Raw genomic sequence first — 22,975 nt, forward strand, 5'->3', positions numbered from 1 at the left:
TTCCTAATTGATGTTCTTGCTTCCATTTTATCCCCTCCCCTTAATTACGTCAAAATGATCTTTTTAAAAATGGAAATGGAGCGTCTCTCTTATACCCCATATCACCCTGAAGTCCAAGCTCTTTAGACGTGCTCATGGAATTATTCGTCACTGTGCATCTTCCTTGTGTCACCTCTTACCCATACCACCTGACACCACATCAAAATTGATGCTTTAGTAATAGAGGCACTTGTCCTCCAGAAAGCATGCTTTTCATGTTTATTTTATCTTCTCAGAACTCTTTTATTCAAAGACATCTTTCTAGGTACCACTGAGTTGTCATCTACTACAAGAAGTATCCTGTAACCCCTAACTTAAGTTAGCTACCCTCTTGCCTGTACTATGAAATACTCTACACATACCACTCTTTAACAGTTGCCATAATTTCTCCATGAGACTCTAAATTATTTTCAAGGGCAGGAATGAGGAGGTCTTATTCATATTTTTACCCTCAGTGTCTAGCACATCATCTGGCATATATTCAACACACATTCTGTTGAACTAAACTATTATATGAACTAAATATCACCAATGTCTTAGACATCTCCCTCTTCTTCAACACCAAACCCAATTATTTTGGAGAATATTGCTTGTTTTACCTCAAACATGTATCTTAATTTCATTTTGCACTTTCCTTCTTTCTACTAGATGGATTCTTATTTAATTTTTTTTATTGCTTTAGTTTTACTTCAAAAATAGCCTCAAATCTCACCATCCTCCCTTTGATTTTTCCCTCCTTCCCCATCAGCAGTGGTTCTGAAATGTCTGAGACCACATGTCACCTGAGCAGCTTGTCAATGTTGCAGGTTTTCTGGGTCCCAACCTCAGAGATTCAGATTTAGTAAGTGTGGTGGGCAGAAGGCATATGCACTTTTTATAGGTATCCCAGGTACCTCAGTGGCAGGTGGTCCATATACCACAGGTGGAGGCACTCTGCTCTGTGTTATCAGTAAAATTTCTTCATAAAACTTATAATTGATCAAGTTATTACTTGCTGAAATGCTTTTGATGTCTCTCTTTCATCTGGAATATATTGTAAAATCACTGTCATGTGGCCTAGAAATTTCTACAGTTTCCAGTTCTGCCCTTTGAAGAACATCTCCTAGCCTTCTGTCCCCATGGCTCATCCCCTTGTATCCTGGCCCTTTTTGTATCACACACACTCTGTGCTCTATTTATGCCAGATGCTAATATTCCCCTCACTTGGAAATTATTAGGATTTTGTTTGTGTTCCATCTGCATACCTATAGTGCCTTCTGAACCGTTCTCCAGCAATTTAGCTATTTGAGTCCCAGAACAGAACCACTCTGATGGGGAAAGGGAAAATCAAAGGGAGGATGGTGAGATTTGAGGCTATTTTTGAAGTAAACCTAAAGCAATAAAAAAAATTAAATAAGAATCCATCTAGTAGTGAATCCCTACTCACCCTGCCAGCTACAACTCAGTTTTTACTTTCTTGATGAGGCCTTCTCTGAATCATCAGCTCTCACCTCTGCCCTTCCTACTCCTACTCCTATTTCGGCCTAATTCTTCGCTCCCTTTTGTTTCTTGGTATCACTCTTTTTCACACATACCCAGAATGTTTCTCGGATTATGGAAACTCTTGATATTGTCTGATGTGTCTTGATTTAGAGAGTTCATAGTTGAGAGATCCTATATTGTTTGTGTTCTATTCCCAGGCCAGAAATTGCTTTTTACTAATTTTCACACTTTTACAGCTTCTTTCAAACATAAATGTTTCTTTTCATGGTGACAAGCAGCTTCAGTATGAAAAGGGAAAACCAGTACATGTTTTTCTAAAATATTTTTAAATTGTCACTCCTAAATAAGATATTTTCTTTCAAGTTTCAGAAAAATTTTATCTAACCTTAGAACAATGGACTGGGCCTTATGGAAAGACTACAGCTGTGTTGGAATTTTTAAAAATGCCAGAGTCACCACTATCTGAATCCTCTGTTCAGTATCTGTCAGTGTTCTCAGTTCTGACAGACTTGGCAAGCGAAGGGGGGTTCTACAGCCTCCAGTGACATAATGTGGGAAGAAGTTAGAGATACCAAGAAACAAGGCCCACATAGAAAAGTGAGCAGAGTCACTCTTTTCCTCTGGCTTCCTCTACCCTCCCTCCCAACCCCCATCCAGTCAACAAACTGTTATCAGATGCCACGAATTTAAATTCATGTGAAAATATGGCCTTTCGTTACAAACACAGCGTTTGTGAAATAAAGACATCGTTAGGGAGAAATTTTCAAACCCTTATTTTAGTCCACAACTTAAGAGCTCTAAAACTGATCACAGATCTGGAAGTTGTTTACTTACCTTTACATTTTTTGGAGTTATTCAAGGAATGTAAGTCTTGTTTTTTGTTTAGAATAAGAAATGATAGATGACTGGGAGCTATTTGAGTAATCATCTTTTGGGGGATGCTTTAAAGACAAGTGAAAATAGTTTTCAAACTATGAACTGCAAAATTATTTTGCTGAAATAGATTGTAACCATGTTGTTCATCAGGGGAACTGGGAACAGGAGAAGCCATTACTTAACCATGATGCCAAGTAAGTGAGAAAGTGCAAGGACGCTATGATTTAACCATTGGATTGGGAATGTTTACGGAGAACAGTTTCCAACTATTATCAGATTGGAAGTGTCTGAAAGCTGCATGAGGAGCTGTGAAATACTCAATGTTTATCTCACAGATACCAGAGATCCTAATGTAGATGGTGAGGGAGGGGGTAGCCATATGTTGCCAAGAACTTTAGGTTTGGTTTGTATTACTCTTGTTTATACCCACAGCACAGAACAAAAGATGAATGCTGAGCTGCACCTATTCCTGGGGCTGGGTTTGTTCACTCCACTTCCTTAGGATAATGGTGACTTCCCAGTTTGGAAAGACAAAGCGCACCGTACGTGCACTGAAATTACTGTGCCAAATCTATGTAAAAGCCCTGGTGGCGTTTGTGTAAAACTGAAAAGACTTCCTAATCTGAGGTGTGCATTAGTGTTCTTGTGCACCACACAGGACTCATGAAGAGTTAGGATCACAAAAACATAGTGAAGACATAATCCTAACTTCCCTTTGAATTACACAATCGTCATTGATTTTTCAATGACAGGTTCATTCTTTTCATAACAAAAGTTTCGGTTTCTTTTCCACTCATATTGCCATGTGACACTGCTATAGGGCTTTTGGTTTCTTCAGGGAATTGACCTTACAGAGCATGCACTGCAAACAATAAAATAGCTGCCTTCCATTGAACATAAAGACAGGGTGTCTTTTCACTCCTTCCACCACTGCCCCATCACAACTTCTACATTTTCTGCCCTGTGGGCAGGACGGGCCACGACCTCACCCGCTCCTTCCCCAGCTCTAGGAGTCCGAGCGGTTTTGCTAGCTACCGCGTTCAGTCCGGTCCTTCAGCTCTCGGTTTCGACGGCACTAGGACCCAGGGAAGTCCCCGAGCGAGGTTCGCGGAAAGGCAGCCAGACTCCTCCTTATCTCCAGTGTCAAACTTGACATCAGCCTGCGAGCGGAGCATGGTAACTTCTCCAGCAATCAGAGCGCTCCCCCTCACATCAGTGGCATGCTTCATGGAGATATGCTCCTCTCACTGCCCTCTGCACCAGCAACATGGATTGTCAACTCTCCATCCTCCTCCTTCTCAGCAGCTCTGTTCTCAGCTGCTTCGGGGAACTGATTCTCCAGCCTTCCAATGAAGGTAAGCCAGGTACCGCGACGCGCCCTGCCCTGCCCCGCCGGGTTAGTGCTCCTCAAAGCACGTTCTTACCGAAACATTTTCAGGTCGTTAAGGTGCCTTCGAATATAGCCGTTTGCTCTGAGAGTAAACTAAAGATGTGTTTTCATTTCCAGCTATCTTCTAAAACACTTTGAGATGATTTTGGATTGACGAAACCTAAAATGTGTTTTTAATCTGATACCAATGCAAGCAGCTACCCTGTTTGACAATTTTAAGCAGAAAGAAAAAATATCTAGTTTTTCAGCCCAGCATATTACTTGCTAAATAGCCATGATAGTATTTTATTTTCTAATTATGACCATGCAGTACTCTGAGAACTTTAAAAGAAAATTCATCCCACCACTCTAGATTTTTTAGTATGTCTTACCGTAATGACAGGTTTTCCTACTTAGGATCATGGCATTTATGAATGGACTGAAAGGAAATCAGAGTTTGTAGAAGCAGAGGGTGTGTGTGTGTGTGTGTGTGTGTGTGTGTGTGTGTGTGTGGTGTGTGTGATGTTTATATTGCAACTGCTGTATCGAAATGATGTGTATCCCACCAGACGATGGTTTGTTCTGTGGTACAGGTTCTAATGAGCAGCATATGCAACATTAACATAAGTGATATTTGCAGGAATTATAATATAACAAGCTTAGGTTGGATTTTCTTTGTTTAAGGGCTTATATACGAATAAGAGAATGTATTTAATGAATAGTAAAAAGATCCTGGGTAGGTACAGTAAATAACTGAATAGCAAATTAAGAAGAAACGTTCATATGCAGCAAATGCCATTTCCTTGATGTTGGGTTATTTTCCTCTTAATGGGCTCTTGTCTCTTTTCAATAAATTAACGTGCAAACGTATAATATTAAGGACACTAATATTATAAGATTGTGTACTTGACAGATGCGTTGCCTTACTCCTTCATACATTTTGTGATCTATTTCTAATGATTTGTGAATACAGTCAGTAACTCAAGACAAACTTCTCTGAATAATTGATTGCTCCAAAGCAACACTTACAACTTTGATTTCCTATTAATTATTTTAACTTATAGCATTTAGCAATTTATTTCATACTTTAGCAATATTGAGCAGCTTATGTGCATATGCTACATTATTTATGTCACACACTAAAATATATGTATATGTAAGCCATTATTTTATACATTGTGTGCACTATTATTTTTTAAAAATTCAAAATATTTTGAAAGTTTTTCATTAAATATAGAAACTATCTCTCATATTTAGTGACCTACTTTCACTGCTAATAGAGCAGTTTAATTGCATTCTTTCCTTAGTGACTGCCTTTATCATTTTGGCAGATTTCATTAGATTTCTCTGTGTCTTTTTGCATTGAGAACTTAAAATTCTAAATGTAAGGATAAAGAAAATCATCTTACCTATAAGTGACCTTTTTCTTTTAAAATCAATGTTTATTTGAAAGTAATTGTCAATCATTCTTCATGAATGAAAGACAAGAGTACTCATTTATTAATGAATAACATGCCAATAGGTTAAAATTAGCGTTAATTTTTTTCTTTGAAGATATTAAAATATTGTCAACAACTAGAAAAATAGTAATATTATCCCTATATTACTATGAAAATGTATTTCTCAAAATGAACTATTTATAAACTATTAAGATAATGGAATTTGCTGAATTAACAAAGCCCAGGGCTATAGCTGAGAGTCAGCAATTTTGTGGAAAATATAACCTTTCAGAAAATAATGTGCAAGAGAAAAAATGCCCTTTAAAGTTATTTACACTTATGCAAAAGTAATGAATATTAATTTAACAGAACTAGAAAAATTAAATGCAAATTGCTTTTAAGCCATACCTTGTGTATGTCAGGGTATATGATGTATATTATATAGGCAGGCATGCATTAACAATATGTATATAGAAGGGTAAATATACTCAGAAAACTGATGTAATTACATTTAATTTGCTTGGGTAAAAGTTTATCTATCCATTGTTCATGGGATTATTCTTTCCAGATTGTGTCCTGTGGGTGGTGTCTTCTTTCTGTTTTGAGGTCAGAAAGGAAAGCTTTGAAACAAAATTTAAATGGAATTATTTAACTTGGGTAATATTTGAGGGAGGGTTTAAATATTAATAAAACACCTTAGGTCTTAGTAATTGAGATGAACAACGTGAAAAGTGAAACATCCAAGTATGTGTGAGGGATTCCATGTGATTCTTCTAACAATATCATTTGAACAGAAAGCCATCCTTCTAAAAAGTCATACACTGAGTGGGTAGGAAGACTAATGATAACATGAATCTTCCTAATATAGATTTCTAATATAAATTTTGAAAACTGAAATATAAAATACTAGGTTGCATTTAAAATACTATGCTAAAATTATATTTCAATACTGTAGGAAATTTATTAGAAATTTACTAGTAAAATTTACTAGAAAATTATTCAGCAATCTATTATGAAGTTAGGCATAATAGAAATATAAGAGAACAAAACCAGCCCATTGAGTTAATTGCTAGGAAACTTGCCATTGTGTGACTTTATTTTTTAAATTTGACATTTTGATAGTCAAATATCAATATTGAAATACTTGGGTTCATGATAAGGAAAAAAAACTTACAAAAAGTTTAATCTGAACTTTCCTTTTATTAATCCAGCTACAAATAACTTTCTAATGTGCTCTTAAGAAAATGATTCCAGGTGATACTTTCTATTGTTGGCCTCCTCAGTGATACTAGGTCGTTCATAATTTCAACAATCACAAATCAAGAATTGACCTATATACATAAGCAGAAACTTTATAAAAGCTGCATAGAATTTTATTAAAATCTTATCATGTTTCTTTGTTTACATGACACACCAAGCAAAGATTTCCAATGGGACATCAGCTACTTTTCATGACAAAACAGGATTGTTAAAGTATGTAGGATTAGAAAAGTTTATATATTTGGTCCCATTTCCCATCCCAGGCTGATGATGACAATAAAAATAACTTTGAAAGGAGGATAGAACCAGATATAAAGCTAAGCATTGACCATTATTTGTTTGCTCTCTTTTAGCATTGAATCAAGTACTCTCTTTAAACACATATTTGAAGGAATCTGAGGCAGAATGCATGGCTTAATCATCAGTACATGAGAGAGTAAATCACTTTTCTCTCCAAAAGTGTTTATAAGTTAGGTTAACATTTATCCATAGAACTCTTTATATTGGAAATGAGAGTTTTCAAGATGAAAGTGAATAAAATTAGATCTGCATATTTATATACTACTCATTTGGGAAGACCTTTATTGGAGGGCCTGGGATACCATTTCTATGAAATGTATTTCACTAAACATAAATATTCTATATAAATACTAAAGGAGACTATGTGATTATTAAAGCTTAAAGTAAGACTTGCAGATAAACACTGTATGCTTCTCTTTGATTGAATATTAGGCAAATGTTAAAGAAAATAAACATTTAAATAATGGAAATTTCTCTTTTTAAAAATTACTATGAATTGGCATCAGTTTTCATATATAAACATATCCTCAGATAATAATATATTGTGATTGAAACGTTAATAGAGAACTAAGCTATCATATCATCTTTATAGGTGTTTTTTTTTTTTCTTTTGGAAGAGGGTTTACATTTGCTTTTAATAGCATTTCATCATGCTAGACTAAATAATTGAATGCATTACACATTTTTGTAATTTAATAGCTCTCCTAATAGCTCTCCCCTACCTCCTCCCCAACAGTTATAACTGTGTTATTTGCCCGGAGGTAGGAGAAACCTTAATTTCACTATTTTATAACCCACAACAGTTAACACTTGACCTAGGTCATTAACAGGATTATCAGCAAATTTGTTTAAGCTTTTACTGACAACCTGAATTGCTACGATAATATTTTGATTGTGCTGGAAAGAAACTTCTTATAACCTCTCAAAATCTATAATAAAATTAATTCATTCTGAATCTATATCTTCCCTAAGACTAATATTGATAATAATAATTCATTTGGGGAAAATGTCCACTTTGATACCTTATTCTCCTCACTGTTATGTTTCACATATCACACCATTCTAGTCCTTGTCATAAATGAGCAAGTAAATGCTCTTTTAAATAGTAAATATTCTAGCAATAACAATATATTTATTAATACAAATTAGTTCTAATGTAACTATCAACATTTTTAATTTCATATGTTTTATTATTGATACTACAGTTAGTATCATTTTTCTGCCTATTTTAAGATATAAAGTCAAATGGATATATTTATAACCCAGAAGCAACTGAAACTTCAAAAGGGAAACTACATATAATAAAACACCATTGCCACGTGTTCTATCATGGTTGCATTTATATAAAGTTGTCTTTTCCATGAAATACTGGAAATTGGGAGCTACAATGAAAACCACTTCAATTTAACATAAAAGTTTTAAACAAAATGTACACAATCAAAACTTAATGGTGTTTTTTAAACATTGTTTAGATTGTTTAGGAAGTTTCATGTATAGTTTTTTTTTATTAGTATATAATTAGGGTTTACTCCTTGCTCACATAAACAATTTAGTAATTTTACCTTGACTCTTGAAAAACATATCCTTAAAGAAAGAATTTGGTAAGATTCTTAATCATGTTTATATAGCATCTATACTTTAATATTCAAATTGTGGTGTGTTCTTTAAGGATCCTTCACTTTAATAATTTCTCACAATAACTTTCTTTATAAATATTCCTAAATATTAAAATTCTTTCTGAATAGTTGAATTTTTTGAAATAAAATATATGCAATTTTTAATATCAGATCATCAGTTACATATGCAAAGAATTTTTAAACGCCAAACATTTCCACAGTATATTTGATTTACTAACTTCAACACAAATGGAAACAGCAAGAAATGTTCTTGAGAGGTATATTTTCCAAGTCATAAAATCTTCCAGAAAATATTAATAAATCTTTCCACAAATCATCAAACTTTGATAAGTTCTTACAGACATGTACTGACTAAGAAATCTGTGATGTGGGTTACCTTTGATTTTAGTCATTTTCCAATAATTTTGTTTGGCACAAATACTAGATATAAGGGGAAATATGTATTTCTTGGAAGAACACTGTTTTACAAATCATATTCCGTCAAGATTCTCAACTTTATTTTTTAATATACACATTTTTCCTTAAAATATTTAATAAACCTTGTTCTTTTAATTTCTGTTAGATAAAAGATTTAGAAAAACAGATGCAGGTGTTCCCTTTTGGTTCTGTTTTCAGAGATCTGGATTTTATCACCAGGGAGGGTCAATGCAGGGCTTTTACCAAGTGCACAAGTAACTTTCCACAGATTTTTCAAATAAAGAGTTGACTGCTGGTGTGAAACATTCATTACATTATTCATCCAGGTATAGCGGAAACCAGCATTTGAAATTTATTTCTCAAAGATTTGAAAGTCTTAGAAAATTCTTCTGTAACGACTTTAGAAATAAAAGTAATGTTGTGACATTTATAGAATGCAAAGGATTCCAAGCCACAACACAATTTAGGAAGACACTCCTGTTCTGTTCGGAATCAGGGTATGGGCACATGTGTACCCCTTGATTTCACTTTGTGGGTCTGTTACCAGCTGCCTAGTATCAGGTAGTTCTTGGAATCTGGCAGGAGATTTTCTCTTGGAAAAGTCTGAAAGTCAGCAAGTTTTAGTTTCCCTCATACCACCTTTCTCTGAAATTAAAAGAAAAAAAAGTGATCGATTACAAAGTAAAAAGTCTGCAAGTGCAAAGAAAATAAAAAATTGATTAGAAAGATGGAGAGGTAGAGAACTGCAAAGGTTCTAAAACCAATGTATTATATAAATCTTTACTTAAAAACATTTATCACTTAGAACATCTGGCTAATCAATTTTTATTAAATCCCTAAAAACCTGCACACTTAAAAAGGGGGTGGGGTTGCGTTTGCTTCCCCTTTCAAGTTTATACACTTTTGATTTTTCCCCAGAAGAAAATATTTTATCCGGGAAAGTTTTAAGAGTATAAGCCAAAGAACGCTTCCCCCTTTGGATGCCTGGGCGAATACATATGGAGGTTGATGGAATCAAAACCAGTTCAGCAAATAAAGCCTCCAACTTGGAGTGATGTTATTAAACTGGAAGCCCCGAGTGTGGAACTCCCTCCCTCCCTCACTTCATTTTCTAAACCATGTCCTGCTGTTCCAGTCAAAGCAGAGGGTGAAAATCCACATAATCCAAACTAACATGGTGAAGTCAGAATAATAGAAGAGGAAGGAGGGGGGAAACAAGTGGGCAGCACTGTACAAACAAACTGTTGTGAGTAATCATAGCCGTGGACTGGGGGTGGCCGGAGGAGGGGATGACGGATGATGCCGCTTCTTTTCCTTCGCGCCACAACTCCCTCCTTTGATAATGCAATACTGATTACATTTCAAAAGTGTGCCCTCAGAAATGTTAGCGCAGAGAAAGGTGGTAAGGGTAGTAGTGACAGTAATGCGGAGACCGAGAGGAGAGCAGTTGCTCTTCGCTGCCACCACACCCACCACCTGGGCGTCTTAACCACAAACTGCTCCGCTGCTGGGACCAGGCTCCGAGTTGCTGAGGTGGGCGGGGGAGGCACGGTGACTCCCAACAATTCACTAGTTTTCTCCCCGAACTGGATTAAAGATCTGGTCATTAAAACCCAACTCTAGGTTCGCGACCCCCAACCCCGGAGCGTCGGGAGCCGGTGGCGTCTTTGTGAGCAAGTGTGTCTGCGCCTAGCGGCCGAACCTCGTTGCCGAAGCTCTGGGAGCCGGCCCGGGCCTCTAGGGTCCGGGACAGGCTGGAGGGCGGCGATCCCACATGAAGACCCGTGCTCTGGCTTCTGCAGGGCGGCGGGTGCTCAGAGCTCTCAGCCCGGGCTGAGGCTGGAGAGAGAGGCACCAGGGGGCCAAATCAGGAGAAACCAGAGCCCGGAGAAGGCACGTCCGGCGGAGCGGCAAACGCGCGCCCTCTGCCTGCTGCAGCAGAGCTGCTGGCGCTGGGAGCGGCGGCGGGATCCTACCACCTGGACGCTCCTTACCTGTGGTGGGTCCGTCTCACAGAGCGCCAGCTGCTGGGACCCGTCCTGCACCTCCTGACTGTCACAATACACTTGAACCCCAGATCTTGCCTCCCCTACTCCCATCGGGTTTCAGCCAGCATTTTCACCTTGGTAACCGGAGGTGGCGCGGTCTCCTTTCCATGTCTTGTTCACTGATTCACCATGTGACAAATGGGGGAGAAGATAAGAGTTCTGCAGTGCGTCCAGCACTGCCTTCGGGAAAGCACTTCGAACCAGGCCTGCTCCGTCGGGACTCACAGGAGCCCCCGTCCTCCAGTTGTTCTGCTTACTGCTGTCTGATCCTATCCCTTTGCTATTTTCTTGACCTTGCAGACGGTCTCCTTCAGTCCTTGAGTCACCAGATTAAAATGAGGAATCTTTCTTCTCCGTTTTTCTTTCTAACCATCTACTAATGCCACCTGTTAGGCCCTTCTTGAGAACTAAGGGGAATGTTCCATAAACGTTTACCCCATGCGCAGTCTTGAAAGTTTATTTCCTCCCTCAGTCTCATGTTTGATTGGCATCGTTTTATTAAAACAGGATTTTCTCTCTTCCAATTTTGGCAGTAAACTTGGAATGGGCCTGAAAGGGTTTCTGAGGACCCTGTTACAGAGGTAGGTTAGTAGTTGGATGGTGCTGATGTTTCTGTGGTTGTGTCGGAAACTTAGTGTTGTTCATAAATTACAAAATTGTTGAATCTAGGGAATTCCAAAACTAAATATGGCCTCAGTGCCACACCCAACATTGAGATAATAATTGCACAGAGTTCTGCTGGTTAGAGAGATTTTACCCTTATGTTACCATTCATTGCTACTGGACCTCATTTAATCATTAAAACAGCCCTGAAATAGGTATTGCGACATCTTCCATTGTTACAACAGAGGAAACTAATTGTAATAAAGTAGTGACTGATCCAGGCCTGCTCTCATCTTTGACTTTGATTTTAACCTCATGTTTTCTCCTATACACAAATGCCTGTGTATCAGGAGACATTCTTCTATTCAGGAGAAGCACCGGCTGTTCCGCTTTAATCTCAGTGACTACCCTAATTTGTCTGTGACTTTGTAAGAAAGAATTAGCAATACCCAGAGAATTGGAGTGAAATGTTATACTTAAAAGTCCTTTCAGAAAAGCACTTCAGAGATTACTTAGAAACTGCAAAGTGTTTATGTTTATAAGTTATGATAATCCTCATGTGTGGTGGCCACACTAAGAAAATAATTTAAAGAAAATTTGATGTGGACAGAGAAATAGGAGAAAATGTCTGTGATGTGTTTTCCTCTCACATTTTTACCTCTTTCTTGTCTGACACTCAAACACTTCTTTCCTTACCTTGCAAAGAAGATTTTGTCACAAATTTCATACACAGAGGTTGTATGGCAATTGTCAATATCACCGAAATGTTATTATTTAAGATTTTATATGTTACAACGGAGTGTGAATTAACTTTTGGAATTGTTATAGAAGTCAGTAATGCAGGGAAATAGAACATGGTCTAACTGTATGTAGACTTTACTCCCTGTGGAAACTTTTTTTCACTTAAAAGATAATTTAAAAATTACTTAAGGTGATTTATCTCCTCTTTTATAAAAACACTTGTCCTCTATTTAAGTAGAAGCATTGTGAAAAGGTAGCTAAAACAGGGCTTTGAAAGGTAGCAAATTAAGCTGGGGGCAATTATATTTTTCATGTGGGTATTTCAGCACATATGTTTTGTATTAATTGCCGCAATAAATTCTGTTAACCTGGCAAAGAACAAAAATAGCATGTTGATGACATCAGACTTCCAAATCAGAAAGCTGCTTTTAGTATCTTGCTTCCTTCGCTGTAACATGCAAAGGAAAAAAAAAGAAGGTGCTGCCGTTTATGTTTCCAACAAATTATGCAACCATTCAAGCTATTGGAATATTTTCTATGAGCAAAAGTGTAGGCTTAACAACAAACTTTTGTTTCTTGCTTCTGGGGAATTAGAATCAACAACTAGTTTCCTAGTTTTTAATTTTTTATTCATATTTGCGTTGTGGAACTCTCTAAAATCAAGAAGATGCAAGCTTGACTTGCCTCTTATGTGTAAGATAGGAATCTTGACATTACATGAGAGGGTCTCAAAAGGGATTGGAGCAAAGGGAGGAACCTAGGTTAGTTTCATTGCTGATACATCTAAGCAATGTCAAAATGGTTTCATCTTAAATTTTCGATATATTTATTAAGGAGAGGTTAAGTTGTCTTCTTTTAAATAATAGTTAAGAAAGGTACACGAGTAATGAGTAAACTCTACAGGTCCAGTGAAGAGTTACACCTGGTCCCCACCACCTACCCCATCCCTCCTGGATAAAATTACAAGGCTTAAAATTAAATGTTTACCACTGATAAAGTTTGTCCATTTCCAAGCAATACGAAATTTAAGGTAAATGGAGAACAGCTTTTGGTAGTTAACATGTGTTTATTTCCAAGTTTTCGAACCTAATTTAACAATTAATAAAAGTACATAGGTTTTAGAAGGATTTTTTAAAATTTTATTTCATATGATAGCAGTCTTCAGACTGAGAAGTTAGGCTGAAAAGCTGAGTTGCTTCCATACGAATCATCTAAATAATCCTCTGGGTAAGTAGAACACCACTCAGAGAAAAAGTGCACTTGCAGAACTGTGTGTGGATGTCACCAATAGTATTGTCGCTTACAAAATTGAACAATTTAACATTATAGGCAAAATTTTATGGATGAATATATCCCTTTTGGGATCAAAATGATACAAAATTTTGTTTTTCTAAGTTGCAAATCAGTGATGATAACAGTGAAAACAACCATTTGTTTGTCACTGTTTAATCTTGTTCATTTTCCCCAACTGAACCTCCAACTAATTTATAAATATTTAAAGATGGCATAGAGCTAGAGTTATCTCCAAACTGAGATTTCCCCCTTCAATATGTCAAAACTATTCACGGTAGATTTTGCATATTAACAGAACACAAAGAACTGACATAATAACTGAAACTTAAAATTGAAAGTAAATTGGGTTGTTAGCCTTTTATTTAGTATGTAAACATCATCAAATATAGCTATTGCCAAATATTTAAAATAATTTTAAAGAGGAAAATAGAAGAGAATAGTATTTTTCTCTTTGTTTAATTTTACTACTTGGTTTATCATAGATAAATTAATACTCATTTACATTACATAACTAAAAAAAGATAAACACATTTTATTATGGTATTCTCAACATTTCTAATCTGAAATGATAATGCTTTTATAGTCTGTTTTGTAAAAAAAGATTTTCTCTCATAATTATACATATTTTGTCTAACTAAACAAGTTTGATTAATAGATGCTTAACATGTTTTCCCTATATTTTAGCATACAGCTGCTTTCCTTACATATTTGTACATTGAATAAAGTAATTTTTTCTTACCTTTACTTATAAATGATGTCCAAAATCACTCTAAGTATTTTAATATGTTAAAAATCTACATATAATTGGAAAAGAAAAAATATGTGAAATTGTTAGTATTCCTTTTAAATTTCCCTTTCCAAGAGTGATCTTATGGAAACTAATTAAGAATACTTTGCCATAGGTATCCTTAACTTATCATAACCTACTTAGAATTTATATTATACTACTTCATATGAAATAAAAGACTCTAACAACACTAAAAAAAAACAAACAAATACTTTATTCTATGTTTGGCCAAGTATGTTGGATTACTTCTCTAACCCTGGTAGTGAAACTTCAGAACCCTAAATTTAATTTCAATGGCCCACATTAAAAGACCATTAGCATGAATAGAGAAAAATGTTAAGGAAAAAAATGATCTCATCTTTCATGTTATAACAATTTGTTGTTTGTGTTTGTTTACTTACCAAATGGTAAATACTTTAGTATTAGCTACGTACTAGATTTTGGAAAGAAGGTTATAGGGAACAGTGTAGTCTATGCCTTTGAAGATAACTTGGGAGGGACAGATAACCAAAAAATGAATACTTACGCAAAATATTCATGTTTTAACATAAGAAAACTATGAAAAATGAGATATGAATTTTAAGAGAAGGCTGAAGTTAGGCCCTAGGCCCTAGCATCCCCAAACAGAGACCCTGGGATACAGAGTTGATTTATAAAAGATACCCATTAATAATAACAGTAATATGTTAATAATAACAAGAGGAAGGAAAGTAAATAAGCCTAATTTCATGGGGTAAGGATAGTTATTACTCCGATTTTTAAAATGCATTTATCTAGAACTATTTAAAAATAATTAGCATGAAAGCATAATAACTATATATAAAATTGAGAAAAAAACACTTTAAAAGAGCATTCAGAAAGTTATTTTAAATAAGTATATGTCTAAGCTTAACATAAATAATGTGTGAGAACATGCATGCAGATGTGCATGTGAGTGTATAGGAAACACATTAATGAATATCAAAAAAGAACTACCTCCAAATAAAAGCTTCTGTAGATGCTACTCATAATATGATTACACTGCCAAGAAAAAAAAAAGCACATTGAATTTTATCTGAAGTCCACCTTATCTTCCATTGATAAATTAAAAGCTTTCTATCACCAAAACTAAAAGTCCGATACCCTCTATTGACAGCATGCTCATAGGATGGAAGGAAAAGGGTCAGAGTTTTTAATTAAACTGGTAAGCATATGCCACATAATTTGATCCCTTGCAGGTGTTTATAAAGACCTGTTTTTATGTCTTGAAAGGTTTGTATGCATATGCACCTATGACTGTAGACATCAGTCATGACATTATGACATAAGGTCCAGATTCAGCTACCCTCCAGAATATGATAAAGTCAAATCAATATACTGACTTTAATTTTCTAGAATTTTAAACCAATGTATGTATTCTGCAATGAGCTTCTTCTGATATTAAAAACTGTTTTTTTTAATATAAAAATATCCAGCAAAGGTTTTTAGATAGAAACATTTTTATTACTAACTTTGTTTTCTATGATAAAATTTTGAATCCTCTTATTAAAGGACTTCAAGTTACAAAATAAGTCATGGGGATGTAACATACAGCTTTGGGAATATAGTCAATCATATTACAACAACATGTAAGATGACAGATAGTAACTAGACTTATCATTTCTTATATATTACATAAGTATAAATGTGAACACTTACATGTTTCTTAATTTATACAAATGTCGAATCACTATGATATGTATCTAAAACTGATGGGATATTACATGTCAAGTATATGTCAATAAGGGGAAAAAAAGCAACACTATATTAGAGTTGTTCTGTAGACCAGTCTATTTATTCTATTCCATTGTCATAGCCATCCCTCAAACCCTGACTGAACAGATTACTATCATTTAGTACTTGAAGGCTGGTAATCCAGATTTAAGGTAATATGATTAAAATGTATATACCAAGACATCCTGAATTTATGGTTTAAAGGCAAAATATACATGCTGAAGTCCGCACACCTATTTACCTTAATGATATTTAATATAATTTCATAATTGAATAATATATTTTATTTTTTTAATCTGTAAAAACTCTTTTCAAATTAGAAATAAACAAATAATTCTGTTACTTCTAGAACTCTTTAAGAAGCAAAAATGTCTTGGAAATGTACAATGCCTACACCATCATTAATGTTTTACTTTCAGTAACTTACATTTTCAGAAACACATTTCACTTTCCTAAATGATTCATAATATCAGTTGACAGAGTACAGAAACAAGGACACCTGCTATTCTAGGGACCATTATTAAAACTGAAGTTGTTTATGGACTAAAACTCCACTGAAACTAGAACATCCCTAAACATTTATGTGAAAGGATTATTTCGTTTTAAGACATTCCCTAATGGTATTTTGATAGCTGTTTTCTCCATAATAGTATTGATATCAGAATTAACTTTAGATTTATCTGATTTAAAACAAAAGACAATCTTAACATTTGAGAAACAACATAGGGTTTACATCTGCCAAAAGGCCCAAGTTTCAAGTTGAATTTTGGTCTGTGTTTGTTCTTTTCTTGAACCACTTTGCTTGAAACCCAGACATCTTACTGTTAGATTCTGTGTTTTGATTTCGAGGAGTTCTCCCTGCTGTTGACAAAGATTGAGGTGAGGCAGCTAATTACTATTTGCTCCATAAATAGGTCCTGTATAAAAGTAAATCTAAAGTTATTGTCCAGAAGATAAAGCTAATAAGAAAGAATAAGTTAACAGTATGTTACCTTGTCCAGAAATCTGCTTATATTGCATTAATGAGGCATTCAGTCACCACATAACATAATAGATTTTTCATGGAAATGTTGAGCACAGCATCACTTTTCTTTAAATTTGATATAATGATTTTAACTGGTCATTTGATAGAGAAACAACCATAAATTAGATCTATGAAACAAAATGCCAGCTGAGTTAAATCTAACATGGTTTACAAGAATTTTTATCTGCACACAATTGTTAGAATATACAGGCATACCTACTTTTATTGTGCTTCATAGATGTCGCATTTTTTTTACAAATTGAAGGCAAGACTCCACCAGCACAAAGATTACCACTCACTTTATTGCAATACATGCTTTACTGCAGTGGTCTGGGACCCATCCTGCCATATCTCTAGATGTGCCTGTAGTTAGTTGACTTCATGTATAGTCTAAAAAACACTTTTTTTGGTGATTTTTAGTCTATGAAATACAATACTAACCAGATCTATTAAAGAAGGTTTTAGTTATGTTCAGTTTGAAATAAGTGCAAATAGGAAGCCCACCAGAGCAATTATATCAAGAATATGTAGTCATAGCAGATAAAAGTTATGTTGAAATGTGTAAGTTCATCAATAACACTTTGACTTCTCTAAATTTCTTCTCACTAGAATATCATGGTGTATAAAGTAAAAATAAAAAGCAGAACTTTAGTGCAGTCCTCTCAGAAAATACATCTTAATTTCTTGATTCCATATTATAATTGACAAGGGTAGTATGTAGAGAATTACAATATCAAGAACAAAATTTATTACCTCCTGTATCATTTTCTTTTATTTGCGACATTTAAGTATAGCCTAGAAGCAGATTAAATAACCCCTCTGCTGTCTGTAACCAAGAGCAAAACTACCTTTCTTATTATAACAGAAAGTGATGACAATGATTAAGTAAGTAATATATAAGGAATGTAGTTGAGACAATCACAATGATGGTGTGAACAGGAAAGGAAATGCCATTGTTCTTTAGGAAAAGCAAGATGTAATCAAAGCATGTTTTCGTTTTCTGTGGTAGTGACTTTATAGTTATTTGTCGTTGGCCTTAAGACACCATATAACTGAAGGTTTCATAAGAAGAAGAGTGTCTATTATTAAAAGTCAGAACTTCTTTAGCCATCAAACCCTACTGTTTACCTTGAAATGATTGTTTAATAATTTTTATAACTCAGTATTTCCATAAAATACAACCATAGCATTACCACAAAGCATATTGATATGCTATTAGATAATTGAAAAGCTCTTCCACTTCAGTAAGAAATTGTGGCTCTAATTCTAAAAATTATTTTAGCACTGTTTCCATATCTGCACTACTCGAACAGTCTATAAGATATTTAACTCAGTCTTTCTAAGTGGACATATACTCACTATGAATCAGAACTTTGAAACTGTCTTTAAAAGTCTAGGTGTGTTAATGATTGTCTAAGAGTGAGGACTTGAAATTTATACCTAAAGCTTTTAGTCTGTCCTCAATAACTGGGAACATTTGTTTCAAACAATATTTTAATAACTGTATCTTTTAGAAATACTATCAAATTTTTATTAGCAAGAAGGGAAAATGGTATAAATTCTTCTTACAGATAATTATGACATTGTCAATGTAAATTAACAGGGGAGCGGATATTTGATTGCATCTCTTTGTTGTGAGGGAGGATTGAAAAGGAAGGGAAAACAAGACTCCTGCGCATCTTCAATGCACAGTCCAGCTAAGTAAGTGTGGAAATTGACAGTAAAGATGGGTGGCAGCAAGGTTTCCTCCTTTCCAGAGTAATTACAAACCAATTTGAGCCAATTGACTCTATACTTTGTTCTTATCTCTACACTCCATTCTACAATTTCTCATTCCCATCAAATACCATACTTCCTTTTGTACAGTAAATCTTATGTTAGTGCTCATCTGAAAGCCAACACAAGGAGTCTATTTCTTTATTGTTTTCATGAATCCAAACTCCTTCACCTGTTTATACATCTTTTTTTTTTATTTAAAAGAAATAAGACTAGACAGACTACAGTATATGAAAGAATCCTAAAACCATATCCATTCAGATTTCAGACAGTTATTTCCAAACAATTTTCCAAAAATCACCTCTTTATGTCTCAATTTAAATAGTCATACATTTAACAATGTGTCTATTTTAAATCACTTTAATTTAAGAGGTAACATATACCACATAACTCTGAATAGAACATATTCTGAAATTAATGAAATTCTATGTGATTCTGGTACTGGCATAAGGACAGACACATAGATCAATGAAACCAAATAGCCCAGAAATAAACCCATGTCTTTATAGTCAATTAATATTTGACAAAGGAGTCAAGAGTATACCAGAATAAATTCAAAATGGATAAGAGAGAAATATAAGTCACGATCTCATAAAAACTCTAGAGGAAAACATACACAGTAAAATTTCAGGTATCTTAAGTAGTAATATTTTTGCCTATAGAATGAATGCCTACAGCAAGGGAAATAAAGGCAAAATAAACAAATGGGGCTACATCAAATTCAAAGGCTTCTGCACAGCTAAAGAAACTGTCAGCAAAATGAGAAGGGAACCAATCTTTTGGGGGAACATATGTGCCAATGATACATTGGACAAGTGTTTAATCTCCAAAATATGTAAAGAACTCATATGACTCAACACTAGGAGGACAAACAATCCAATTAAGAAATGGGCAAAGAACCTGAACAGACACTTCTCCAAGGAGGACATACAGAGGGCTCAGAGACATATGAAAGGATGTTCAACATCACTAGTTATCAGAGAGATGCAAATTAAAACCACAATGAGATACCACCTCACACCTGTCAAATGGCTATCATTAATAAATCAACAAACAACAAATCCAGGCAAGGATGTGCAGAAAAGAAAACCCTAGGGCACTGTTGGTGGGAATGCAGACTGGTGCAACCACTCTGAAAAATGGTATAGAATTTTTCTCACAAAAAAAGGAACTACCTTTTGACCCAGCAATTCCACTGCTGGGATATATCCTAAGAATCCTGAAACTCCAATTCAAAAGAATTTATTCATTCTCATGTTCATAGCAGCACAATTTATAATAGCCAAGTTTTGGAAACAGTCCAAGTGCCCGTCAGTATATGAATGGATAAAAAAGCTGTGATTCATTTACACAATGGAATACTATGTAGGTATAAAAAAGAAGGAATTCTTATCTTTTGCAACAGCAGGGCTGGAACTGGAGACTATTATACTAATTGAAATAAGCCAGTCAATGAAAGACAAATACCATATGATCTCACTTATACGTGGAATCTAATGAACAAAATTAACTATAGAATCAGAGGCACAGAAACAAGGAACAGACTGATAGCTGTAAGAGGGAAAGGAAAAGGGTAGAGCTAGTTGAAAGAAGGTGAAGGGATTAGAAAAAGAATATATATGCATCACCCATGGACATGAACAATGGTGTGGGGATTGATTTTGGGAAGGGGAGGGAGTGGGAAAAGGAGGAAGATTGGTACAGCTGTAATAGCATAAACAATAAAAAACCTATAAAAATAATGAAATAATATACTTCCTGTTATAAACCAAAAATAATTTGAAATCACATTAGAATATAAAGTCTGGTAAGGGACAATTTGTATCTTTGTCATATAACCCAGCAATAAACCGTCATTAAGGAATTAATCTGTCCATATATTCCCACCTACCCTTAAGAATAATTTCCTAACTCCTTTTCTTGTTAAAACTGATAATTCGAATCTCAAATTTTTCAGCAACTGATAAAATAAACCTTCCATATTGCAAATTGCTGTTATGGCTCAAACTGTATCACAATTCTGTCTGCCTCGTCCATCTGCCCTGATATATGGACAATACCACTCGACAGACTCTTAGATGGAGAACAGACGACAGCTAGTGCAGGGGGAGGAGGTGACGGGTTGGAGGGATTGCGCAAAGAGGGAAAAGGGCTCATGGACGTGGACAACAGTGTGGTGATTGCTGGGGGGATAAGGGGACTAAATGGTAATGGAAAAAGAATTATAATAAAGATTGAATTCAAAAAACAAAAGAAAGATTATGGTCAAGTCTACATCTAATTGGGAAAGAAAAGCAGGAGTAACCAAAGTACTTGCCTGTATCAGTGTGGTGTTTAAGATGCTGTATTGCAGTGTTAGATTTAGTCAATGTATCCAGAGAAATCACTCACACAGGTTGACCTTCAAATTCCATTAACTTTCCTTTCTTTTTGTCTCAATTATGCTACACTCATATTGCAATGCAACAGATTGCAGGAGACTAGAGGTTTTTATCCTTGAAAGTCCCAGTAGAGCAATAATTCACTTTAAAGTGGTTAGAATTTTAGATTGTGTTGTTCATATTTGGCTATAAATAAAGGGTGCCTTATAAACTCAAAATAGGTGCTTTTAAAAAAGTGTTTTGATGTCCCCATTCTTTTCTCTTAGGTCACATATAGATTGCTGATTATAAATACCATTGAGAAGCTCAAACGGAACTTCTGTTAATGAATTAATTTTACAAAAACACTGAATGTGTATAGCATATTATAACGTCAGTAGCTTTAAATGCATTTATCTTATCTGATTATCACAACAACATTGTGAGAGAACCAGGGCAGATATAATGATGTTTCATAGACACAGAATCAGAGTCATGAATAATGCTGCCAGTTGTGTTTTCCTCACTCATGCAAATGGTGTGCACTAAAAATTCAATTTCTGAGTTAATGTAATACATTTCATTAATCCATTATACTTATTTTAAATTGACAGTGTGATACACTTTTTTTTTGCACTTTGATTTAGCTTTTTATTCTCCTTTGAGTAAAGACCAAATGCTAATGTGATTAGTTCAATCCTTATTTTCCTCAACATTATCATCAAAGAAAACATAGGAGTATTTAGTTTTTTAGTTATTAAGCTACATTCCATTGAGTAATTTACTACATGGATGCAGTGTTCATCTTCTTTTTTTTTTTTTACCTTAAAAATGTTTTTCCTCTGATTACTAATATTGAAATTAATTAGCCATTTATCTTAGCATGTGCAGTGACACATATTCATCATTAAGTATATACTCAATTACTACACACACCCAAGGATACATTGAACCACTGATGACTGTGATAAGACCAACAAGTAAACTAGGTCTTTCTTTCTCAGAATAAGTGTTGGTAACACTCGAGGATGTATTCTCATATTTTCAGAAATGTTCTAACATTGATTAATCTGAACTATCTAAACATTGGTAGATGTTTATGTAAAAATAATTTTAAGATATAATTTTAAGATAATTAAGCACACTATTAATTTTCAAACTAATATCCTGGAAAATAATTTTATTATGAAAATTATACTGTGTGATCCATGCAACAACTATCTTCTTATGTAAATACAATTATTTATCATTGGGATTAATATATTGTGAGAAAAAAACTTTAATAATTAAGAAATTCTGTGTAATAGATTACGTTTATGTGTTTTTCTTTTCACTACCAAAAGTTAGATAATCTAACTTTGAAAATTTTGTCTCTTTTAAAATAATGATCAGGAGCCTTTCTTATACTCACCTAGTGTATATATTATCTAACCAGCTAATCAGATTTCTTCCTTAAAAAAGCAGCACTTGAAAATTTAGAATTCTAATATTTCTCAAATATATTATTTTTTCTTAACATTTTATAAAATTAATTTTTTTGTAGAAACAACTAATTGGGATGATTAAAGAAAGTGTGGTGCTTTTCATGCATTGGGAAACACTTTATTGACAACACATGGACATGTGCATGCATATACTAACATTATGCTTTGATTGTGAATATATGGAACCCATGAAAATGACTCTTTGACTGTAGTTATTTATTCACCTTCTGTGGCTCATGTTAATAATACACATGTATTTTACATAAACTTCCTTTGCGTCTTCCATCA

General features: G+C 34.6%; 1 protein-coding gene across 2 annotated transcripts in view; it reads left to right on the forward strand.

Moving 5' to 3' along the window:
- The first annotated feature begins 3,664 nt into the window (after nucleotides 1-3,664).
- EPHA3 (EPH receptor A3) overlaps nucleotides 3,665-22,975 on the forward strand; it is a 341,268-nt gene continuing 321,957 nt past the window's right edge. For both annotated transcript variants that reach the window (XM_054585243.1, XM_054585242.1), the window contains exon 1: nucleotides 3,665-3,752. In XM_054585243.1, coding sequence (XP_054441218.1) covers nucleotides 3,665-3,752 — 88 coding nt within the window. The remainder of the gene's footprint in view (nucleotides 3,753-22,975) is intronic.

The sequence above is a fragment of the Pteronotus mesoamericanus genome, unplaced genomic scaffold (genome assembly GCF_021234165.1).
Source record: "Pteronotus mesoamericanus isolate MK-2021 breed Mesoamerican mustached bat unplaced genomic scaffold, CSHL_Meso_final contig_82, whole genome shotgun sequence".
Lineage (NCBI taxonomy): Eukaryota > Metazoa > Chordata > Mammalia > Chiroptera > Mormoopidae > Pteronotus > Pteronotus mesoamericanus.